We start from the raw sequence: 18,183 nt of genomic DNA, 5'->3' as shown, positions 1-18,183 counted from the left end.
TTTATCAACTGAAAAAGTTTGATCTGGATCTTAATTAAACATGCCTGAATTACTCTCGTATTTGAAAGTGAGGTGCAGACTGGCACTCACTATCATCTGACAAAGTTTGATCTGGATCTGATCCGGATTGTGGATTTTGTGAACATTTGAATTTAATATTGAAAAGCTCATTTTGCATTATATCTCAATCAAAAGTGCCCCAATCACTCTCATTTTTGACAATGAGATGCAAACTGTCACTCTCAATGAACAGACTAAGTTTGATCTGCATCTGATCCGTATTGCAGATTTAGCCGATATTTGATTTTAACATTGAAAAGCCCTTTTGATCTATATTTTGTATTACATTTTAGCTTATGAAAACCCACTTATAACAAGACCTTGACCTTGAATTTTTTTTCCAAGGTAGAAATTTCTGGAATTGGAAACTAGTGTTGGCGGAGGTTTGCGCTCTATGAATACAGTGCTTGAGTTTAATTCTTTGTTTTACAAAAATGAAAGCAAATTCCAGTCTTAGCATGAATTCACATACTCATTCTCTGTTAAGGTGATGTTCTAGGAATATTTCAACCAAGTCAGTAATTAGGAACACATGTAAATGAAATTGTCTCCAGGTCTGACTCAGGATATTTCTGTATTTATGCATTTGCATCCAAATTAGGTTTTTATATTTTAGCTAAGCCGGGAAGCTAAAGCCATGTACGTTTTCATTTTCCTCTGCTTCACTTCATTTTCTAAATTAGTCTGTATTTTTAAGGTCTGTTGTACATGATAGAATAATAAAGAAGGTGCACAGAAGTTCCACTTCAACACAACCCTCATTGTTCCTCTCTCCTCAACCAAATCAACTTATGAACAATAGGTTGATGTGGATTTCCACCAGTTTCAGTGGGCACCAGTTGGCCAGTCTTCAAAACCTACAATGATGAAGAGTTATGAGAGCTCATCTGCTATAAAGTCCGCTTCAGTGGCTGCCTCTTCAGTGGCTTATGAAACGACAGAAAATTTCACCGCGCCACCTACAAACCTGCAGGTATCACAAGAACCTGCTCAGAACTCTTTGCAAACTGCCGACCCAGAGTCCCATCATAAGTACACTGATAATAAGGAACAGTTCTTCAAACATAAGAGCATGGCTGAACTGAAGCGCCTCTACAAACACATACATCCAGATGTTCGCAAGAACCTTGAAGCAGACTTCTTAAACCAGCTAACAGAGTCAGAAAAGGCACAGTTCTACAGCGAAGAATCCATGGGAGATGTACAGCAGGCATGTTATATGTTTGAAAATGATGGCAACAGCCAAAGTTCAAGCCCTGATAGAGACTCTGTAGAGTGGGATGAGATCCTTAGAGGAGAAGTACAGTCAATGCGCTGGATGTTTGAAAACAGACCATTAGATACAATCAAAGATGAAACGCCGGATGAGGATGAGGTGAGAAATATTGCACAGAAAGAAATCATAGCCGGGAAAGATGTGAAATACACAGCGTGGATGTTTGAGACTCACCCCATGGATGCTCTTGGAAATGAGACTCCCGATTCCACCGAACAGTCACAAAAGCCATCCGATCTTGCCAGAGGAGATGTTCGCACTGCTACATGGCTTTTTGAGACACAGCCACTTGACTGTCTGAACAAGATCTACCAAGAAGATGAGCAGCATCTGGATGTGGTCGTCTCAAAAGACATCACAGGAGGAGATGTGAAAACTGTCAGATATCTATTTGAGACCCAGCACCTGGATTCTCTAGGTAAAACTGAAACTATTGAAGAGAGACACTTCTTAAACCTTAAGTCGGAGTTGGAAGAGATCAAGGGGGACGTGAAAACAACTACACGAATGTTTGAGACGCAGCCCATGTGTGTCATCAGGGGTGATTCTGGAGAGATGCTGGAGATCACCACCATTCGCAGGGAGGAGACTGAGAAAGGAGATGTGAAGTCATCACGCTGGATGTTTGAAACCCAGCCTCTGGACATGATCAACAAAGACCCTTCACAGGTAAAGCTGATATGTCGTATTTCCATGGAAGACAACATTCAGTGTGGTGTGAACAAAGGTAGATGGCTTTTTGAGACAAAGACTCTGGACACCATTAAAGATGAGGAATGGGAGAGTTCCCAGAACAAAAAAGAAGAAATAATTGGAGCTGATGTCAGAAAGCATTGCCTGGTGTTTGAGACTCAGCCTATGGACACGCTGAAAGACAACGCCAATGCTCGACCTGTTCCCTCAGAGGAAATTGTAGGAGGTGACGTTCAATCGACTAGACATCTGTTTGAAACAGTGCCAATGGAAAAGCTGAAGGAGCTGCTCGAAGTAGGAAAACTTCAGAAAAGAGTTGCATCTGAAGAAGAGAAGGGTGATGTGAGACATCAAACGTGGGTCTTTGAAAGTCAGCCACTTGAAAATATAAGGGAGGAGAAAAAGGAAATTACAAGAACTGTGAACATCGAAGATCTCCACAAAGGAGACGTGACAAATTATAAAGAGAGATTTGAAAGTATGGATTTAAGTAAATGTGAGGGGACACAGAAAATTCAAGTTGAGGGTGTCACAACTGGATCCGTCAAATCTAACAGAGTCCTGTTTGAATCTACCCCTTTATATGCTATGCAAGACAGCTGCGGCCATTACCATGAGGTGAAGACCGTGCGGCGTGAGGAGATAGTGAAGGGTGATGTGCGGAGCTGCCGATGGATGTTCGAAACACGTCCTATTGATGAGTTTGACGAGAGTATCGATAAGTTTCAGATCATAAAAGGCATATCCAAGCAGGAGATTGCCTCAGGGGATGTCAAAACTGCCAAATGGTTATTTGAAACTCAACCACTTGATGCTATAAAATATTTCAATAACGTTGAAGATGAGGAACACATAGCTGAAAAAGAGATTGAAATTCAGAAAGGGGACGTGAAAACATGTAGGTGGCTATTTGAGACTCAGCCAATGGACGTCCTCTACGAAAAGGTAGAGAAAGATGAATCTGACGCTGAGGAATTGCAAAAAGGAGATGTCAAAACCTGCACTTGGCTCTTCGAGACCCAGTCCCTTGATAACATACGCGACCACACAGATTCCGAGTCTGAGACAATTCTCAAAGCCTGCACTGTAAAGCAAGAGGATATCCAAGGCAAAGATGTGCGACTGGCTCGCTTCCTCTTTGAAACTGAGAACCTGGAAAACCTCACAGGTGCAGATGTTGGCTCTTTCAGGCGGGTGACAGAAATAGACATTCAGTCTGGCGATGTTTCCAGAATGAAGTACATCTTCGAGAATTGCTCCTCTGACATTATGAGCTCTACCTCTGAAGAAACAATGCAGAAATTGAAGACAAAGCAGGCAGAAGACATTCAAAAAGGAAATGTGGTGAATTGTACCTGGATGTTTGAGAATCAGCCAATTGACGCCATCCGTGAGGATTTGGAGGAGACCAGAGAAATTCGCACCGTGACTGACGTTCAGGGGGGCAACGTTGACAAAGGCCGTTTTATTTTTGAGACCTACTCTCTTGATCAGATTAAAGAGGAGTCCACCGAGACTGATATTTCAAAGCTGACTGCTGTCATTAGAGAGGAAAGGGAAAAGGGTGATGTGAAAAATTACACAATGATGTTTGAAACCCAGCCACTCTATGCTATCCGTGACAAAGAGGGCCATTACCACGAAGTAACTACAGTTACCAAGGAAGAAATCTTGAGAGGTGATGTGTTGGGGGCCCGATGGCTGTTTGAAACAAAGCCACTTGATTCAATTAGAGACTCAGACGAGGTCTATATTATTAAAGCTGTGACTGAAGAAGGCATTAACAAAGGAGATGTTAGCTTGGCTAGATGGAAATTTGAAACACAGCCTCTTGATGAAATTACAGAGGAAATCAAAGTAAGGTCTAAAACAGTTGCAGACATCCAATGTGGTGATGTGAAGACAAACAAGCAGAGATTTGAGACTGATGAGATGCCTCAGAAGTACATCAGAACAGTTAGTGTGAGTGAGATACATAAAGGAGATGTCAAATCTGCCACGTGGATGTTTGAAACACGCACAATTGATGAGATCCACAATGAAGGCAGCGAATATGATGACATGGAGAAAGTGACAAAAGAAGAAGTGATGAAAGGCGATGTCAAACAGTCTGTGTGGCTCTTTGAAAAGCAGCCCCTCGACAGTATCAAAGAGCCCGACACCACAGGGCCAATTGTCACTAAAGAGGAAATCCCGCGGGCTGACGTCAAGACAACAACATGGATGTTCGAAACCACTCCTTTCCATGAATTCAATGAAAGCAGCATGGAAAAGACAGAAATAATAGGCAAAAGTATTAAAGAGACACTTGAGGAGCTTTACTGTCAGGAAATGGTCAAATCACAAGGTATTCTTATTGAGGCTGATGAGATCGGAGATGTCAGGATGGCCAAATATAAACTGATGAACCAGGAAGCCCCACAGATCCAAAGAGAGGAGGTTATTAGAGGGGACTTGAGCAACATTATGATGAATCTTCTCAGCCGTCGAGAGACCACTGAAAGGGGGATAACTATTGATGAAGAGGAGAGGGGGGACATCAACACCACTGTAAAGCAGCTATTCAACCAGGAAAGGGAAATCAATGTTGAGAAGGAGGAAATTATCCACGGTGACATTCAAGAGGCCATTAACAGTCTGCTGGAGAGTAAGGGCTCCTCCAAGCGTGGTATTCTGATCCAGGAAGACGAGAAAGGAAATGTAAGGATGACTATCTATTCCCTCTTGAATAAAGGTGACAGTGATAGCATGGAGAAAGAGAACATCATCCAGGGTAATGTCAGCAGAACCCTTCACCGTCTTTTGTCCAACGCAGGATTGGAAGACTCTAAAAAGATTCGGATAGAAGACACAGAAAGAGGGAATGTTAGCTTTTACACCACATGTATTGAGTCTGGAGCCTTAGATTACCTGAAGCAGCTTCAGTCTGAATCAAATGAAGCTGAGGAAAAAGTAGAGAAGGAATGCATTATAGGTGGTGATGTGGAAGAGACAAAAATCTTATTGAGAAGGAATCAGCAACACATAGGGCGCACCGTTGCAGAGGATGATATAGTCCCTGGTGATGTGCACAGCACTGTTAAGGTCTTCATGACGGAGCCAGCTGTTACCTACAGGAACCTTGACGGAAAGGACATTGTTAAAGGCGACCTTAGTGCAGCTCTGGACTCACTGACTCAAGCCATTAATCAGAAAGTGGTTGTAGAGAAAGAGGAGGTGGTGAAAGGAGACATACCCACTACTTTGAGGTCTCTGGAGGAAGCCCAACATTATGCCAGAGACTTAGAAAAGCCAGAAATTGTCAGGGGAGACATTAAAGGTGCTCTTGAGTCTCTGGAGAAATTAGCGACTACTAAAATGGAACTAACTGTGGAGGATTTAGTGCCAGGTGATATCAAAGGGACACTGAGGTCCCTAGAAGAAGCAAAGCAAGCTGTGAAAGAGGTGGAAAAAGACAAGATCGTTAAAGGAGACATTTACACTGCCATTCAGAGTCTGCATGAGGCATCAAGTGAGAAAAAGATTTACCAGCATCAAGTGAGCGAGCAAGGTGATGTCAAAGCCACTATCCAGCTGCTGTTCGAGCCAATGACGTCTCCAAGAATGCAGCGTAGGGGGAGCATCGAAGGTGATGTGAAATTGTCCATAAAATCACTCTGCGAAGGACAAGAAACAACACAGGTTGAAAAAGAGGAGGTAGTAAAGGGTGATGTTCAAGGGACGATAAAAAGTCTGATGCAAAGAAAACAGTATTCAAATCCAAAGCATATGTATACTTCTAAAAAAGCAAAAGTGCCTGTGAAAAATCCATTAACTCCGAAGCAAGTGGAGCACGAAGGCTTACATGAATGTAAGAGTGAGAACATAGCCGTCAATCCTCCCCCCGCTGTGAGGAACCTTTCTCAGAGCAGTGAATCACAAAAGCTTGCACAGAAACATAAATCGGCGAAAACGCACATAATAACCCAAGAGGATCGCTCTGTTACCATCTCCAAAACAGACAATGCTACTGGGACATGTCAACAGGCATACATGAAAGAGCAGAGCGTGAAACAAAAAACGCTACCCCTGAAGAAAATGCAGGCACCGAAGCCCGCGAAGGTAAAGAATACACAAGTGATTAATAATGATCAAACAGAGGCCAAAACAGCTGTTGATGTGAACATGATGAAAGAGGTAAAATGCACATCACAGGCAAATGTTTCCAACAAGCAAACATGTGAATCAAAGGCAGTCACACAAGTACAAGTAGTGCAGAAAACTGTCACTCGTAAGCAAAATGTAACCGTGTCGGAGCATACGTCTACATCTGCTAAGCAAACAGAGAACAAGGCTCTGACACAAAAACAGAACAAAAATACAAAGGGTTATTACCAGAACCTTGATCTTAGAGGGAAAGGTGTGATCAAAAAGACAAACCCAGAGATTCACTTCCCTCCTCCTCCCTCATCACCACCTCCACCCTCCGAGTCTGAGCTCTCGCTTCCGCCACCTCCATCACCGGTGTTGGAGAGTCCAGTATCCCCGACATCCTGTCCCCTTATGAGGCAGGACACTGACCTATCACCGCCTCCTCCACCGCCGCCACCTCCCATAGAATGTGTAAAATCGGAACCGGAATTTTTCCTTCCTCTTCCTCCTCCTCCGCCGCCTCCCCCTCAAACAACTGCTTCTGGACAAGACTTCCTTCCTCCGCCTCCCTCCCAGCAAGAGCTTAATGCAGTGCCTCAGCCTCCCCTTGTAACCCTTGGGAAACCCATCGGCAAGCCATTATTCAAAGTGCCCAAGCCGCCAGAGCCGCAAAAGCCGGCCATACAAGTTAAGCCCAGTTGGCAGAAAAAGCAAAAAACCCCGATAGCGCCTCCGAATCTCCACCCTGATCCAGAATTGAAGGTGTCAACGGAAACCAAAAAGGAAAATACAGTCCACCAAGTGAAAAAGGAAACAACTAAACAAATTGAAACAAGCAAACAGATTCAGCATGAATCAGCGTCAATGTCAGAGGCTAAAATCTCAAGGAGCACGTCTGAGATGAAGCCACTGCAAACTGAAGGTGAGCAGCCACCTAAAAAAGTCTTTGTCCCTCCAATCAAGCTCCCACCACCTCCTGAGCCTGCTCCAGCACCCAAACCAAGACCTTACGCTCGGAAATTTAAAACGCCTCTCATGATCGCAGAAGAACGGTATCGCCAGCAAAGGATGGAGAAAGAGGAAACAGAGATGTCTAAGGTTACCACTCCCACCTCACCAACAGGTCACATTCAAGCATCATCTTCAGTCAGCACTGAGCTTTCCTCAACACAAAACACTGAAACAGAAGTGGCTGTGGAAGCAGCTACAGCAAAAACTGAAGTTAAACCTGTTTTCAAAGAAGAAACATCACAAGATATATCAGCCAAGAAAACCGCTTCCAGCATCCCTCTGAGCAAGCCCTTGATCTCAGTGGTAAATAAGAAATCAGCCCCTGGATCTTCAAATATTTCCATAGATAAAAAACCAGATGAGCGCCCCTCTGAAAAAATAGTTGCCTCATCTGATTTCATTAAAAAGAACCAAACAGCTTCCAAGAATCAGACTGCTTCTGCATCTGCTTTGCATTCTCAACATGAGGCCTCAAGTGTTGACGTCCAGACCGGCTCAAACGTAGTCACATCCTCCATCTCGGAGCAGCGGCAGCAGTTTGTTAAGAAATCCAGCACCAGGTCTATCGCTGCCCATCAGAGTGCTGTTCAAGAAAATGTAAATCTTCAAAGCCAACCGGCGGTCACATTGAAAGCTGAAGATGTAAAGAATGTTAATGAGTCTCTGACACAAGAGGGGAAAATGACTTCTTCCCAGCCCACTAAAATTCCAAAGGTAACTCCAAGTTTCAAGGTGAAAACCTTTAAGAAGCCCACTGAGAAAAAGGAGGAGCAGTGTGATTCTCTTGGGCAAAAGCAAGAAATGAAAAGTCAAGTGCATTTACAGCAAGAGAAAAGATCGCTTTTACAGAGAACTGAAACAAAGGCGGCTCAGGAAAGCAAGCCAATGACATCAGCAAGGCACGAGACGAAAATAGAAGTGACAGTAAAAGAGAAGCAAAATCAGGTGATGGCACCTGTGAAAGAAGTCAAAGTTGACTTGAAAAAGGGAAAACAGATGCCCAAGAATGAAGTGGCACAGTCCACATCGGTTACTGTGTTAACGCCCGTGGAGGCTAAGATAACAATGGCAGCAACTCATCAAGGACCGAGCGGCACATCCGTCTCCAGCTCATCTGTCTCTCACAGTCGGCAGAGCGTGAAGGCAAAGCACTTTCAAAAACAGAAGGTCGAGTTGGTTGTGAGTGGCAGCGGTGTGCAGCCAAACCATCAGAGGCAAGAGGTGATGCAAAAAGAGCAAACAGAAACTGCAGGAACCGATAAAATGCAAATTAAAGGCACAGCACCAAAAGGTGAAACTAAGGATACGACGGTGAAAGCAAAGGAGAAAATCGTGCATAAGGATGCGACAGGAGAAATCACAGATTTTGAGAAATGCAATGCAATGCAGATGCTGTTGGCTAAAATAAAAGAACTGGAGGAAGCACCAAACAAAATAGACTCAAATTATGTCAGGATGATTATAAGTGACATTCCTGACTGGGTGATGGGTTTGGATGAGAAGAAGAATATGAGTGAAATTGCTTTGCGCCAAAGTAAGAAAAAGTTAAAAGAACTGATTTTCTATGTGAAAAATGTCACTCAAGCCAAGCTTAAATGTATAGAGGAAACTGTGACCGGAGTAAAACAGCAAAAAGAAATAACACCACCACATCCAGTGCTCCCAAAACCTGACAAGAAAGATGCCAGTGGAGCAACTGCAAAAATATCAACAATCAGTATTGGCTCATCCAAAAGTGAAAAGAAGGTGATTGAAGAGAGAGTGCGTCAGGAGGTGACTGAGATGGCGAATGCCGATCAGCGAGTATCTTCCCCCTTAGCAAGTATTCGTACACCATCGCCCACATTTATTAGCATTGAATCAATCAGGAGGACAGACTCCCCACTGAGAGTGACGCCATCTCCACCTCCTTACAAATCTACCAGGACCCCCCCACCTCCTCCTCAGAAGTCATACACCCCCACATCCATGTTCAACAGGGCGACGCCTTCTCCCACCCTGAGCCGTTCAGAGAAGCTCATCAAACTCAAGGACACCACTGCAAAATTTTCTCGTGGAATGACCCCGTCTCCCCCTGTCATGGTGGTGGAACTTTTTGCAGAGGAAAGAGACCTGGCATCTCCCATGAGTGACAGAGAGCCGTACACAGAGAAGGAAGACCATGGATTAGTGGATGCCACCAATACGGGTGACTCCATGATGACCGTCAAGGATAAAAAGTCTTTCTTTGAGGAAGCACAGAGGGCTGAGGTTAACAAGATATATGTTCGGAGGGATCCCATTGACATCCCAGAACGGCTCGGCCCTGATGCTGAGGAAACCACGGGGGAGGTGACTGTGGATCTTCTAAAAGAGGATCTGCCAAGAGTTGACCTGTCTAAGCTGGTGAACAGATTTGAATCTCCACAACCTAAGATTCATGTCAGAAAAGAGCCTATTGTCATTGCCGAGAGGTTGGGGAGTGACCCAGAGGATACAGAGGTGGACTCAAAAACTTCAAGATCTGAAGACATCCCTATTTTGAAGGTTAAAGCGATAAAAGATGTTTTTGAGACTGGAGAACACAGTTCACAGGCGGCTAGAGAGCTAAGAGAACAAATAGAAAGAAGAGAAGCTGTATCACCTCATCCTGAGCTGATGGGTCACTCTGAAACCTCATCAGTCACTCAGCAGTTCTGCAGCATTGATGACTATGGAAACACAAAAAAGGAGACGATAAGTGCAACAGCTTTACATTCGGGGAGCTCTGTGACTCGCGGTAACCCTCCGTCTTATGCCGATGTGGTAAAAGGGAGAGTGCCAACGCTATCTGTGCCCCCTGAGACCTCCACAGAGGAGCTGCTGAGGAACTTCCAGCAGTCTTGGGCAGAGAGACAAGGAGTTTTCCAGAATCTGGGTTTCAGTGTCACGGAACAGACAACTTCGCAGATTGTAACACACCAACAGGAGACTGTCGTGACGGGTAAAGCTGCCAGTGTGTTTAACATGCTAGGTGTGTGTGTGTATGACAAGCATTAACATTTCACACGTTACTATTTTTGTGGCACTGCTTTCTGTTTGATGTTTTTCATTTTTTAGCCACTAAAGGCTTTGAAAAGCTCAGATTTTAAGAGTTAGCTTGTCTTGTTTGCCCCTCAGATGTGTGAAACATGTTGGCAATACTAAAATGATGGTAACATATTGAACTCATATTTTTTAACACTTGGTTTTGTGCTTGATGTCTTCAGCAAAAACATCAATAATCAGGGGTCTGTGACACCTCTGAGGCAGAATGGGGTTTTCTAAACTCAGGCAATGGTGGTTGAAGCTTTTTGTATATGCTTTGGTTCGGATCCCCCAAACCTTTTATGTTTTGGACTTACAATCACGCCCCACCATGCAGAACAGGTAACTCAATAGGATAGGAGTTGGACTACCAATATGTAGATGTGAGTTTGTTTCCTTGTCAGCCTACCTGTCCGTGTCTTTTGACAAGACTCTTCATCTGCATTGTCCCAGTCCACTCAGCTCTAAATGGCTGGAGAAGTAACCTGTGATGGACCAGTGTCCCATTCTGGGGTAGTCATGGACTTTTTTTCCACTTCACACCGCAGTATCCAGGAACAAGAACTGGCAGCGATGGACCTCAGGGTCGACATGTATGAGATCATTCCCCACATAAATGGTCATGCCACTGATGAATGGTCTTAACATAAGGCTCAGCACATTGTACTATTACATCTTGAATCAACAGTCTATCCCCAAAACATCATTCTTTTACATTTATGGATCCAGACACATTAATAACCATTGATGTTGATCCGCCAGTGAGTCCATAGATCCCTGAGGGCTAATGTTAAATCAGATGTCTTTAGTAGCAGCAATAAACAGGAAATACAAAGGTTTGTCTCATTTAGTGCACTGATAAAATACAAGGTCTGTCAATAAAGTAACAGACCTTTTTATTTATTTTTTTAAACTATATGGATTTGATTCATATGTTTTTACGTCAGACAAGCTTGAACCCTCGTGCTTCATGCGTGAGTTTTTCCACACCGGTCGGTGACGTCATTCGCCTGTGAGCATGCCTTGTGGAAGGAGTGGTCCGCCCCCTCGTCGGATTTTCAGAATGAAAAGGACTTTTTTCCATCAGAATCTTTTCAGAAGCTGTTAGAGACTGGCACCTGGAAACCATTTGAAAAATTTATCTGGCTTTCGGTGAAAATTTTATGGGCTTCACAGAGAATAAGGGCTGTTACTACAGCTTTAAGGACGGCTTTAAGGATGCTCAGCGCGCCGCGCTCCGAGCTGCGACAACGAGGCAGAAAACTCATTTCTAAGCTGGTGGCTCTGTGGATACGAGACTGTCGTGTGCACTTTCTCTGGTTATCACAATAGCTGAACATCAGCCATTTTCTGGCAGATTTCACTTTTAACAAGAGATTTTGTCATGGAAAGCTGCGCGGAGGCTTCGTGCGTAACGACCGATTCGCTGTTTGAGCGAGACAAAGGAACACCTCCGTTTCGGTGTGTCAGAGGACAAGTTAGGACAAGCCCAGCTCTCCACAATTTCTCTGATACTTACTGGACTGGTAAGCATTGAAAGCCGAGATAGGCATGTCCCAACTTGTCCCATGACACGCTGAAATGGAGGTGTTCTTTGTCTCGCTCAAACAGCGAATCGGTCGTTATGCACGAAGCCTCCGCGCGGCTTTCCATGACAAAATCTCTTGTTAAAAGTGAAATCTGCTGGAAAATGGCTGATGTCCAGCTCTTGTGATAACCAGAGAAAGTGCACACGACGGTCTCGTATCCACAGAGCCATCTGTTTAGAAATGATCTGGCGTTTTCTGCCTCGTCGTCACAGCTCGGAGTGCAGCGCACCGAGCGCAGCACGCCAAGCGTCCTTAAAGCCGTCCTTAAAGCCGTCCTTAAAGCCGTCCTTAAAGCTGTAGTAACAGTCCTTATTCTCTGTGAAGCCCGTAAAATTTTCACCGAAAGCCAGAAAATTTTTCAAATGGTTTCCAGGTGCCAGTCTCTTGTTGTGAAAGTGTAGGAACACGGACCCACAACAGGGGGCGCAAATGAACGGACAATGGAGGAAGTCAAATAACAACACTTTACTGTTGTGAATGAGCACAACAAACACGGCAGGTCACAATAGTATGCAATGAAGTCAATTTACAGAATGTGTCATGTGGGCAGGCTCGAAGATAAGAGACGTCTGTCCAAAGCAGAACCGGAACCACACGATTTCCTCCGCCACCGAACCCCGGGAATACTGGAGCCGCCAAGTCCTGAACTCCCAGGTGGCCACTGCCTCCGCTTGTCGGATCTGGTACTGCTGGCGAGGAACAAAAACAGTTAGATGTAGGTGTGTTTATACCCAGCAACACGTATGGTGGGAAATCCACCTCCACCTCTCGTCGAAAAGTCTGCTGTCAAAAAACACAAAGCAACAATATTCTTCTGTCGAAAAGACAACTTGATTGGCTGAGCTCGTTACCTCCTAAGCATAGCGATATCTCGGCAAAGAAGTGGAGATGTCGTCCTGCTGATATACGATTGAAGATCAGATGATTGGTGACAGCTGTCACAGGTAATAAGTGACAGCTGTCACCCCGGCTGCTCCTGTGAGGCGGCGGCGCCCTCTTGTGCCTGGAGCCTGCACTCCAGGCAGGGTGCCCTCTGGTGGTTGTGGGCCAGCAGTACCTCCTCTTCAGCGGCCCACACAACATCTCTAACAGCTTCTGAAAAAATTCTGATGGAAAAAAAGTCCAAATCATTCCGCCATTTCCAGACAATGAAAATCCGACAAGGGGGCGGGACCACTCCTTCCACAAGGCGTGCTCACAGGCAAATGACGTCACCGACAGGCGTGGAAAAACTCACGCATGCGCACGAGGGTTCAAGCATGTCTGACGTAAAAACATATGAATCAAATCCATATAGTTTAAAAAAAAAATAAAAAGGTCCGTTACTTTATTGACAGACCTCGTATATATCTATATTCATAATATACATATGTCAAGGCAGAAACTGTGACCTGGTAGAATCACAGTCTCTACCAGTAGAGACTCTCATGTTAAAGTAGTTCTCAGAGGAACTGCTAACTAAAATTACATTATTGAGATTGAAAACCAAAATTTTTGAAATGCTGAAAACAATGTTTACTTTTTTCAAGTATAGTTGATCTCTGTTGTTGCATTCAGAAACTCTGATCCAAATGTTGTCAAAGTAGTAGTCAGAGTAAGTAAAGGCAAAATGGTGTTTCTACTGGTAGCGATTCTGATCGCAATATCTACTGGTAGAGACTCCGATTGCAATCTCTACTGGTAGAATTGCCGTTTCTACCAGATCGCAGTTTCTATCTTGATATAAGTATAAACAATCATTATGGGCAACACTGAACTCTCAGACAACTGAAGGTCAAGATCACTGTGATCAAATTTCTGATTGCCATCACTCTTGGAGTCTTCATGCCCATGGGCAGTATTACCTTGTCATGAAAAAAAGTGTCCTCAAAGGAACTCATCTTTGTAATTTTACAAATAATGATTCCTGACTCTGTCTGTAGCCACCACCCAGTTTGGTACCATCCTCCAGGGATACAGGGTTCAAACTTTCCCTCAATACCCATCATGTCCCATGGGGTGGCCAGAGAGAATTTAGATCTCAATGCTCAACTTCCTTCCTCTCATGGGAAGAGAGGGATCTTTCACCCATGCTGAAGTCAGACTGTTGTTCACTGCAGAGAGCACTGGAAAACTGTTTATATATAAGGATGTAGGCCTTCACTGCTAAGGATAGGACCTGTACCCAGATAGTACCCCGTTATGGTGTAGCACTTGCTGAAATCTCAAGTTTTTGTTGACAGCTTTAAGTTTATCTGCCTGTTCTTTTGCCTTTTTGCATCTTTTGAAGTTTGCTGGTACCTTTACATGCATGTTTTGTTTTTACATGCTTAATAATCTAACACTACAAAAATCTATATTATGTTGAAATACTCAAATACTCTTGTTTCCTACATGCAGAAAATTCGAGTTCCAGAGTCCGAGCTGTGCAGGGTGTGTCGGAAGAGGGTGTACCCAATGGAATCGCTGATTGCAGACAAACAAAACTTTCATAAAAGCTGCTTCCGCTGTGAGCACTGCAAAGGCAAACTGAGGTAACGCTATTTCTCACGGAGTAGCTTTTCTCACTCTGTGCACATTTTAACCTTTTCCACTTTTATTTTTTTTTAATTAGTCTCGGCAACTACGCCTCTCTCCATGGACGGATGTACTGCAAGCCGCATTACAAGCAGCTGTTCAAGTCCAAGGGAAATTACGACGAGGGATTTGGACAGAAGCCACACAAAGAACTTTGGAATAATAAGAATCAGAAGAATTCAGGTGAAAAGTCTAAAGTCAAATCTCCTTCACCTGAAAAGAAATTTTCCACCACTCAGAGCAGCGCCATTTCAACAAAGGTAGATGCATTAGTTCACCAGGATCATGAAATTAAACCAGCGGATGAAAACAAAAAACCCACAACTAAGATTTGTGTAGTATGGCCTCCTCAAACAGATTCTTCAAAGAAATCCTTTAGCATCGAGGAGGAGTTGAAGCTGGTTAAGCCATCGTGGCCCCCGAAGGAGGGCCCTGTGTTGGAGGATGAAAAGCAAAGTCAGCCTGTAAAGTCTTCATCGAACGGGGTCGATATTCCTGAAGCGAAAGTAAAAAATGGACCCCAGCAAAAGCACAAGGTGGAAGAGAGCGCTTCTTCTGCAGAGAATGTGAGAAATCCTGACGAGGCTCCAGCAGCGGTTTCAATCCCACCTGGAGAAACAAAAGAGTCCAGCAGCACCACTCTGGTTTCTGATTGGAACCCTGAAGTGCAACCTGAAGTGCAAGTGAAAGGACAGAGTGAAGGGGGTGACGGGGACACCACGAAAGGCATGAAAGCGTCTGAGGAGGATCAGAATCAAAGTGTAGAAAGGAAGGAGAAAGTGAAAGTAAATGGACATGAAAGTGCAATGGGTGAAAATGTAAGGCAGGATGGGACGGATAAAGCAAATAATGACAGCATGAACAATGGGGAGGCGGTAAAGGTCACCGTAATAGATCAGGAGGGGACAGCAGGACACGCGGCGAATGCAAACACCAACAATAGCAATAATCACAGCCTGGTGACGCCTGACCGTGAAATCCCGCTTCAAGGTCTCCAACTTCAGTCGCCGACTTTGATGGACACAATCCAAGATGATCAAAACGAAGAATCAAACTGGATGCCAACTGAAGTGCTGCATTTGGCACAGAAGGAAGATGCTTTTGTGCCAGCGGGTGCCAAATGTACCGAAGCCACAGACTGCTATTCAGACGCAAACATGTTGACAGAAGCGGCAGAGGAAGCGTGTTCTTTTCAAATCGAAACCGCCGAGCCAAATGCTAGCACTTCGAGCTTCCTTCAGGACCGTTTCGCTGGCCTCGCTTCCTCCTGCCAGCTATCTGATTTCAAATCTGACAGCTTCAATCAGCCTGCCGCAGAGGAACCGCCAGGGTCAGCGTTGGACGACCTTTTGGATTTTGGGATGGAGCTGAGAGAAAGTGCAGGTAAAGTCACTGACTCTGTGGGAAACTACAGCGCGTCTCTGTGGGAAGACGATGACGAATCCCTGACGGTGGAAGAACAGATCAAGAGGAACAGGTACTACGATGAAGACGACAGCAACGATTCTTGAACCCAAATGCAACTATAATCTGCTCACCAAGAGGCCTAATGTCCATGGAGAGATGAACTGCTCTGATTTGTATTTTATTTGATTTTTTACAGTTTTAAAATCACATTTCTGCTCAGTTATTAAAATAAATAAATAAAGTTTGTTTGATGCTGATTGACTGCACCTGGTGTGCAGAAAAAATAAAAAAGTATGGATACTTCTTGTTAGTATGCACATTTTTGCTGACTTTGTGAAAGTAACTAAACAAGACTATATTTTCAACATGCAATTAATTGCAAAGTATAGTTTTCTTTGGATGTCAGGTTTCTTTTGTGCCTGAATCATGAGATTTTCCTTTTGTCCATTTGGTAGCAATAAAGCTTCATGAATTCTACAATTTATGACTTTTTAATCACTGAGCGCACAGACAGCAGCGAGTGTAATTGTAGTTAGCCGTGTTCATTTTGTGTGGCTGCAATGTTTGATCTATAGCCTGCCTTGCTAACACGCCGCGGCTGATACCTTTTCAGTGAAAGTCATATTGATTTTCACTGATAGAGCAAGGCTATTGTAGGATTTACAGATTTTTCCATTAGGTGGCTTTTGTCACCTGTGAGAGATTTTTTTTCCTCCGTTTTGTTTATAGCTTCAGCAACTGCAGTAATTGCCTGCAAAGAAAATACAGTTCAATGTTAATTATCCAAGCTAAAAAAAAAAAAAAAAATACAAAACACAAAATGGCAAAATGTGTGTGTGGGTCACTCCTCATACTGACAATCTTTCTATAATTTGACAAGCTTGTGTTTGTGTTTGTTTGTTCTTACTCTCAGAGGTGCTTGGGTCCATTTCCACCAAACTTCATGTGCTCATGTAGGTTGACCCCAGAACGGCCCTCAAGAGGTTTGTTTTGGCAGCCGTCAATGTTACTGGGGTCGAAGGTCAAAATATTGGTGTATCTCTCTGTTGTCATACTCTTCTCACATCATTTGGCCGATTTCCACCAAACTTTAGAGGTGATGGTCTAGTGGTTAAGGTGTTGGGCTTGAGATCCTCAGTTCAAATCCCCGCCTGACTGGAAAATCACTAAGGGCCCTTGGGCAAGGTCCTTAATCCCCTATTGCTCCCAGTGTGTAGTGAGCGCCTTGCATGGCAGCACCCTGACATCAGGGTGAATGTGAGGCATAATTGTAAAGCGCTTTGAGCATCTGATGCAGATGGAAAAGCGCTATATAAATACAGTCCATTTACCATTTACTTTATATGGTACAGAGCATCCTAAACACGAAGTGCCAAAATTCAAACCCACAGTAAAACAAGAAATGTTCAAATGCCAAACACTTCCTGGATTGATAGACGAAATCCCATGGAATCTCACGGGAACTCAGTGGCAAGCTCACGAACAGGCCACTCTGAAAGGTGCAGTTTTGTTTTATTGGGGGGGGATACCAGTTAGTATCTGGTGTGACCACCATTTGCTTCATGCAGTGCAACACATCTCTTTCACATAGAGTTGATCAGGCTGTCAATTGTGGCCTGTGGAATGTTGGTCCACTCCTCTTCAATGGCTGTGCGAAGTTGCTGGATATTGGCAGGAACTGGTACACGCTGTCGTATACGCCAGTCCAGAGCATCCCAAACATGCTCAGTGGGTGACATGTCCGGTGAGTATGCCGGCCATGCAAGAACTGGGACATTTTCAGCTTCCAAGAATTGTGTACAGATCCTTGCAACATGGGGCCGTGCATTATCCTGCTGCAACATGAGGTGATGTTCTTGGATGTATGGCACAACAATGGGCCTCAGGATCTCGTCACGGTATCTCTGTGCATTCAAAATGCCATCAATAAAATGCACCTGTGTTCTTCGTCCATAACAGATGCCTGCCCATACCATAACCCCACCGCCACCATGGGCCACTCGATCCACAACATTGACATCAGAAAACCGCTCACCCACACGACGCCACACACGCTGTCTCCAATCTGCCCTGGACAGTGTGAACCGGGATTCATCCGTGAAGAGAACACCTCTCCAATGTGCCAAATGCCAGCAAATGTGATCATTTGCCCACTCAAGTCGGTTACGACGACAAACTGGAGTCAGGTCGAGACCCCGATGAGGATGACGAGCATGCAGATGAGCTTCTTTGAGACGGTTTTTGACAGTTTGTGCAGAAATTCTTTGGTTATGCAAACCGATTGTTTCAGCAGCTGTCTGAGTGGCTGGTCTCAGATGATCTTGGAGGTGAACATGCTGGATGTGGAGGTCCTGGGCTGGTGTGGTTACACGTGATCTGCGGTTGTGAGGCTGGTTGGATGTACTGCTAAATTCT

General features: G+C 44.3%; 1 protein-coding gene across 2 annotated transcripts in view; it reads left to right on the top strand.

Annotated features, from left to right (window-relative positions):
* xirp2a (xin actin binding repeat containing 2a) overlaps positions 1-14,537 on the top strand; it is a 142,663-nt gene extending 128,126 nt beyond the window's left edge. For both annotated transcript variants that reach the window (XM_034176553.1, XM_034176562.1), the window contains 3 exons: positions 863-10,133; positions 14,185-14,318; positions 14,399-14,537. In XM_034176553.1, the coding sequence (XP_034032444.1) occupies positions 863-10,133; positions 14,185-14,279 (9,366 nt within the window). In that variant the 3' untranslated portion in view covers positions 14,280-14,318; positions 14,399-14,537. The remainder of the gene's footprint in view (positions 1-862; positions 10,134-14,184; positions 14,319-14,398) is intronic.
* The last annotated feature ends 3,646 nt before the right edge of the window (positions 14,538-18,183 follow it).

This window comes from Thalassophryne amazonica, chromosome 1 (genome assembly GCF_902500255.1).
Source record: "Thalassophryne amazonica chromosome 1, fThaAma1.1, whole genome shotgun sequence".
NCBI classification, from domain to species: Eukaryota; Metazoa; Chordata; class Actinopteri; order Batrachoidiformes; family Batrachoididae; genus Thalassophryne; species Thalassophryne amazonica.
This window is presented reverse-complemented; position numbering and strand designations above follow the sequence as displayed.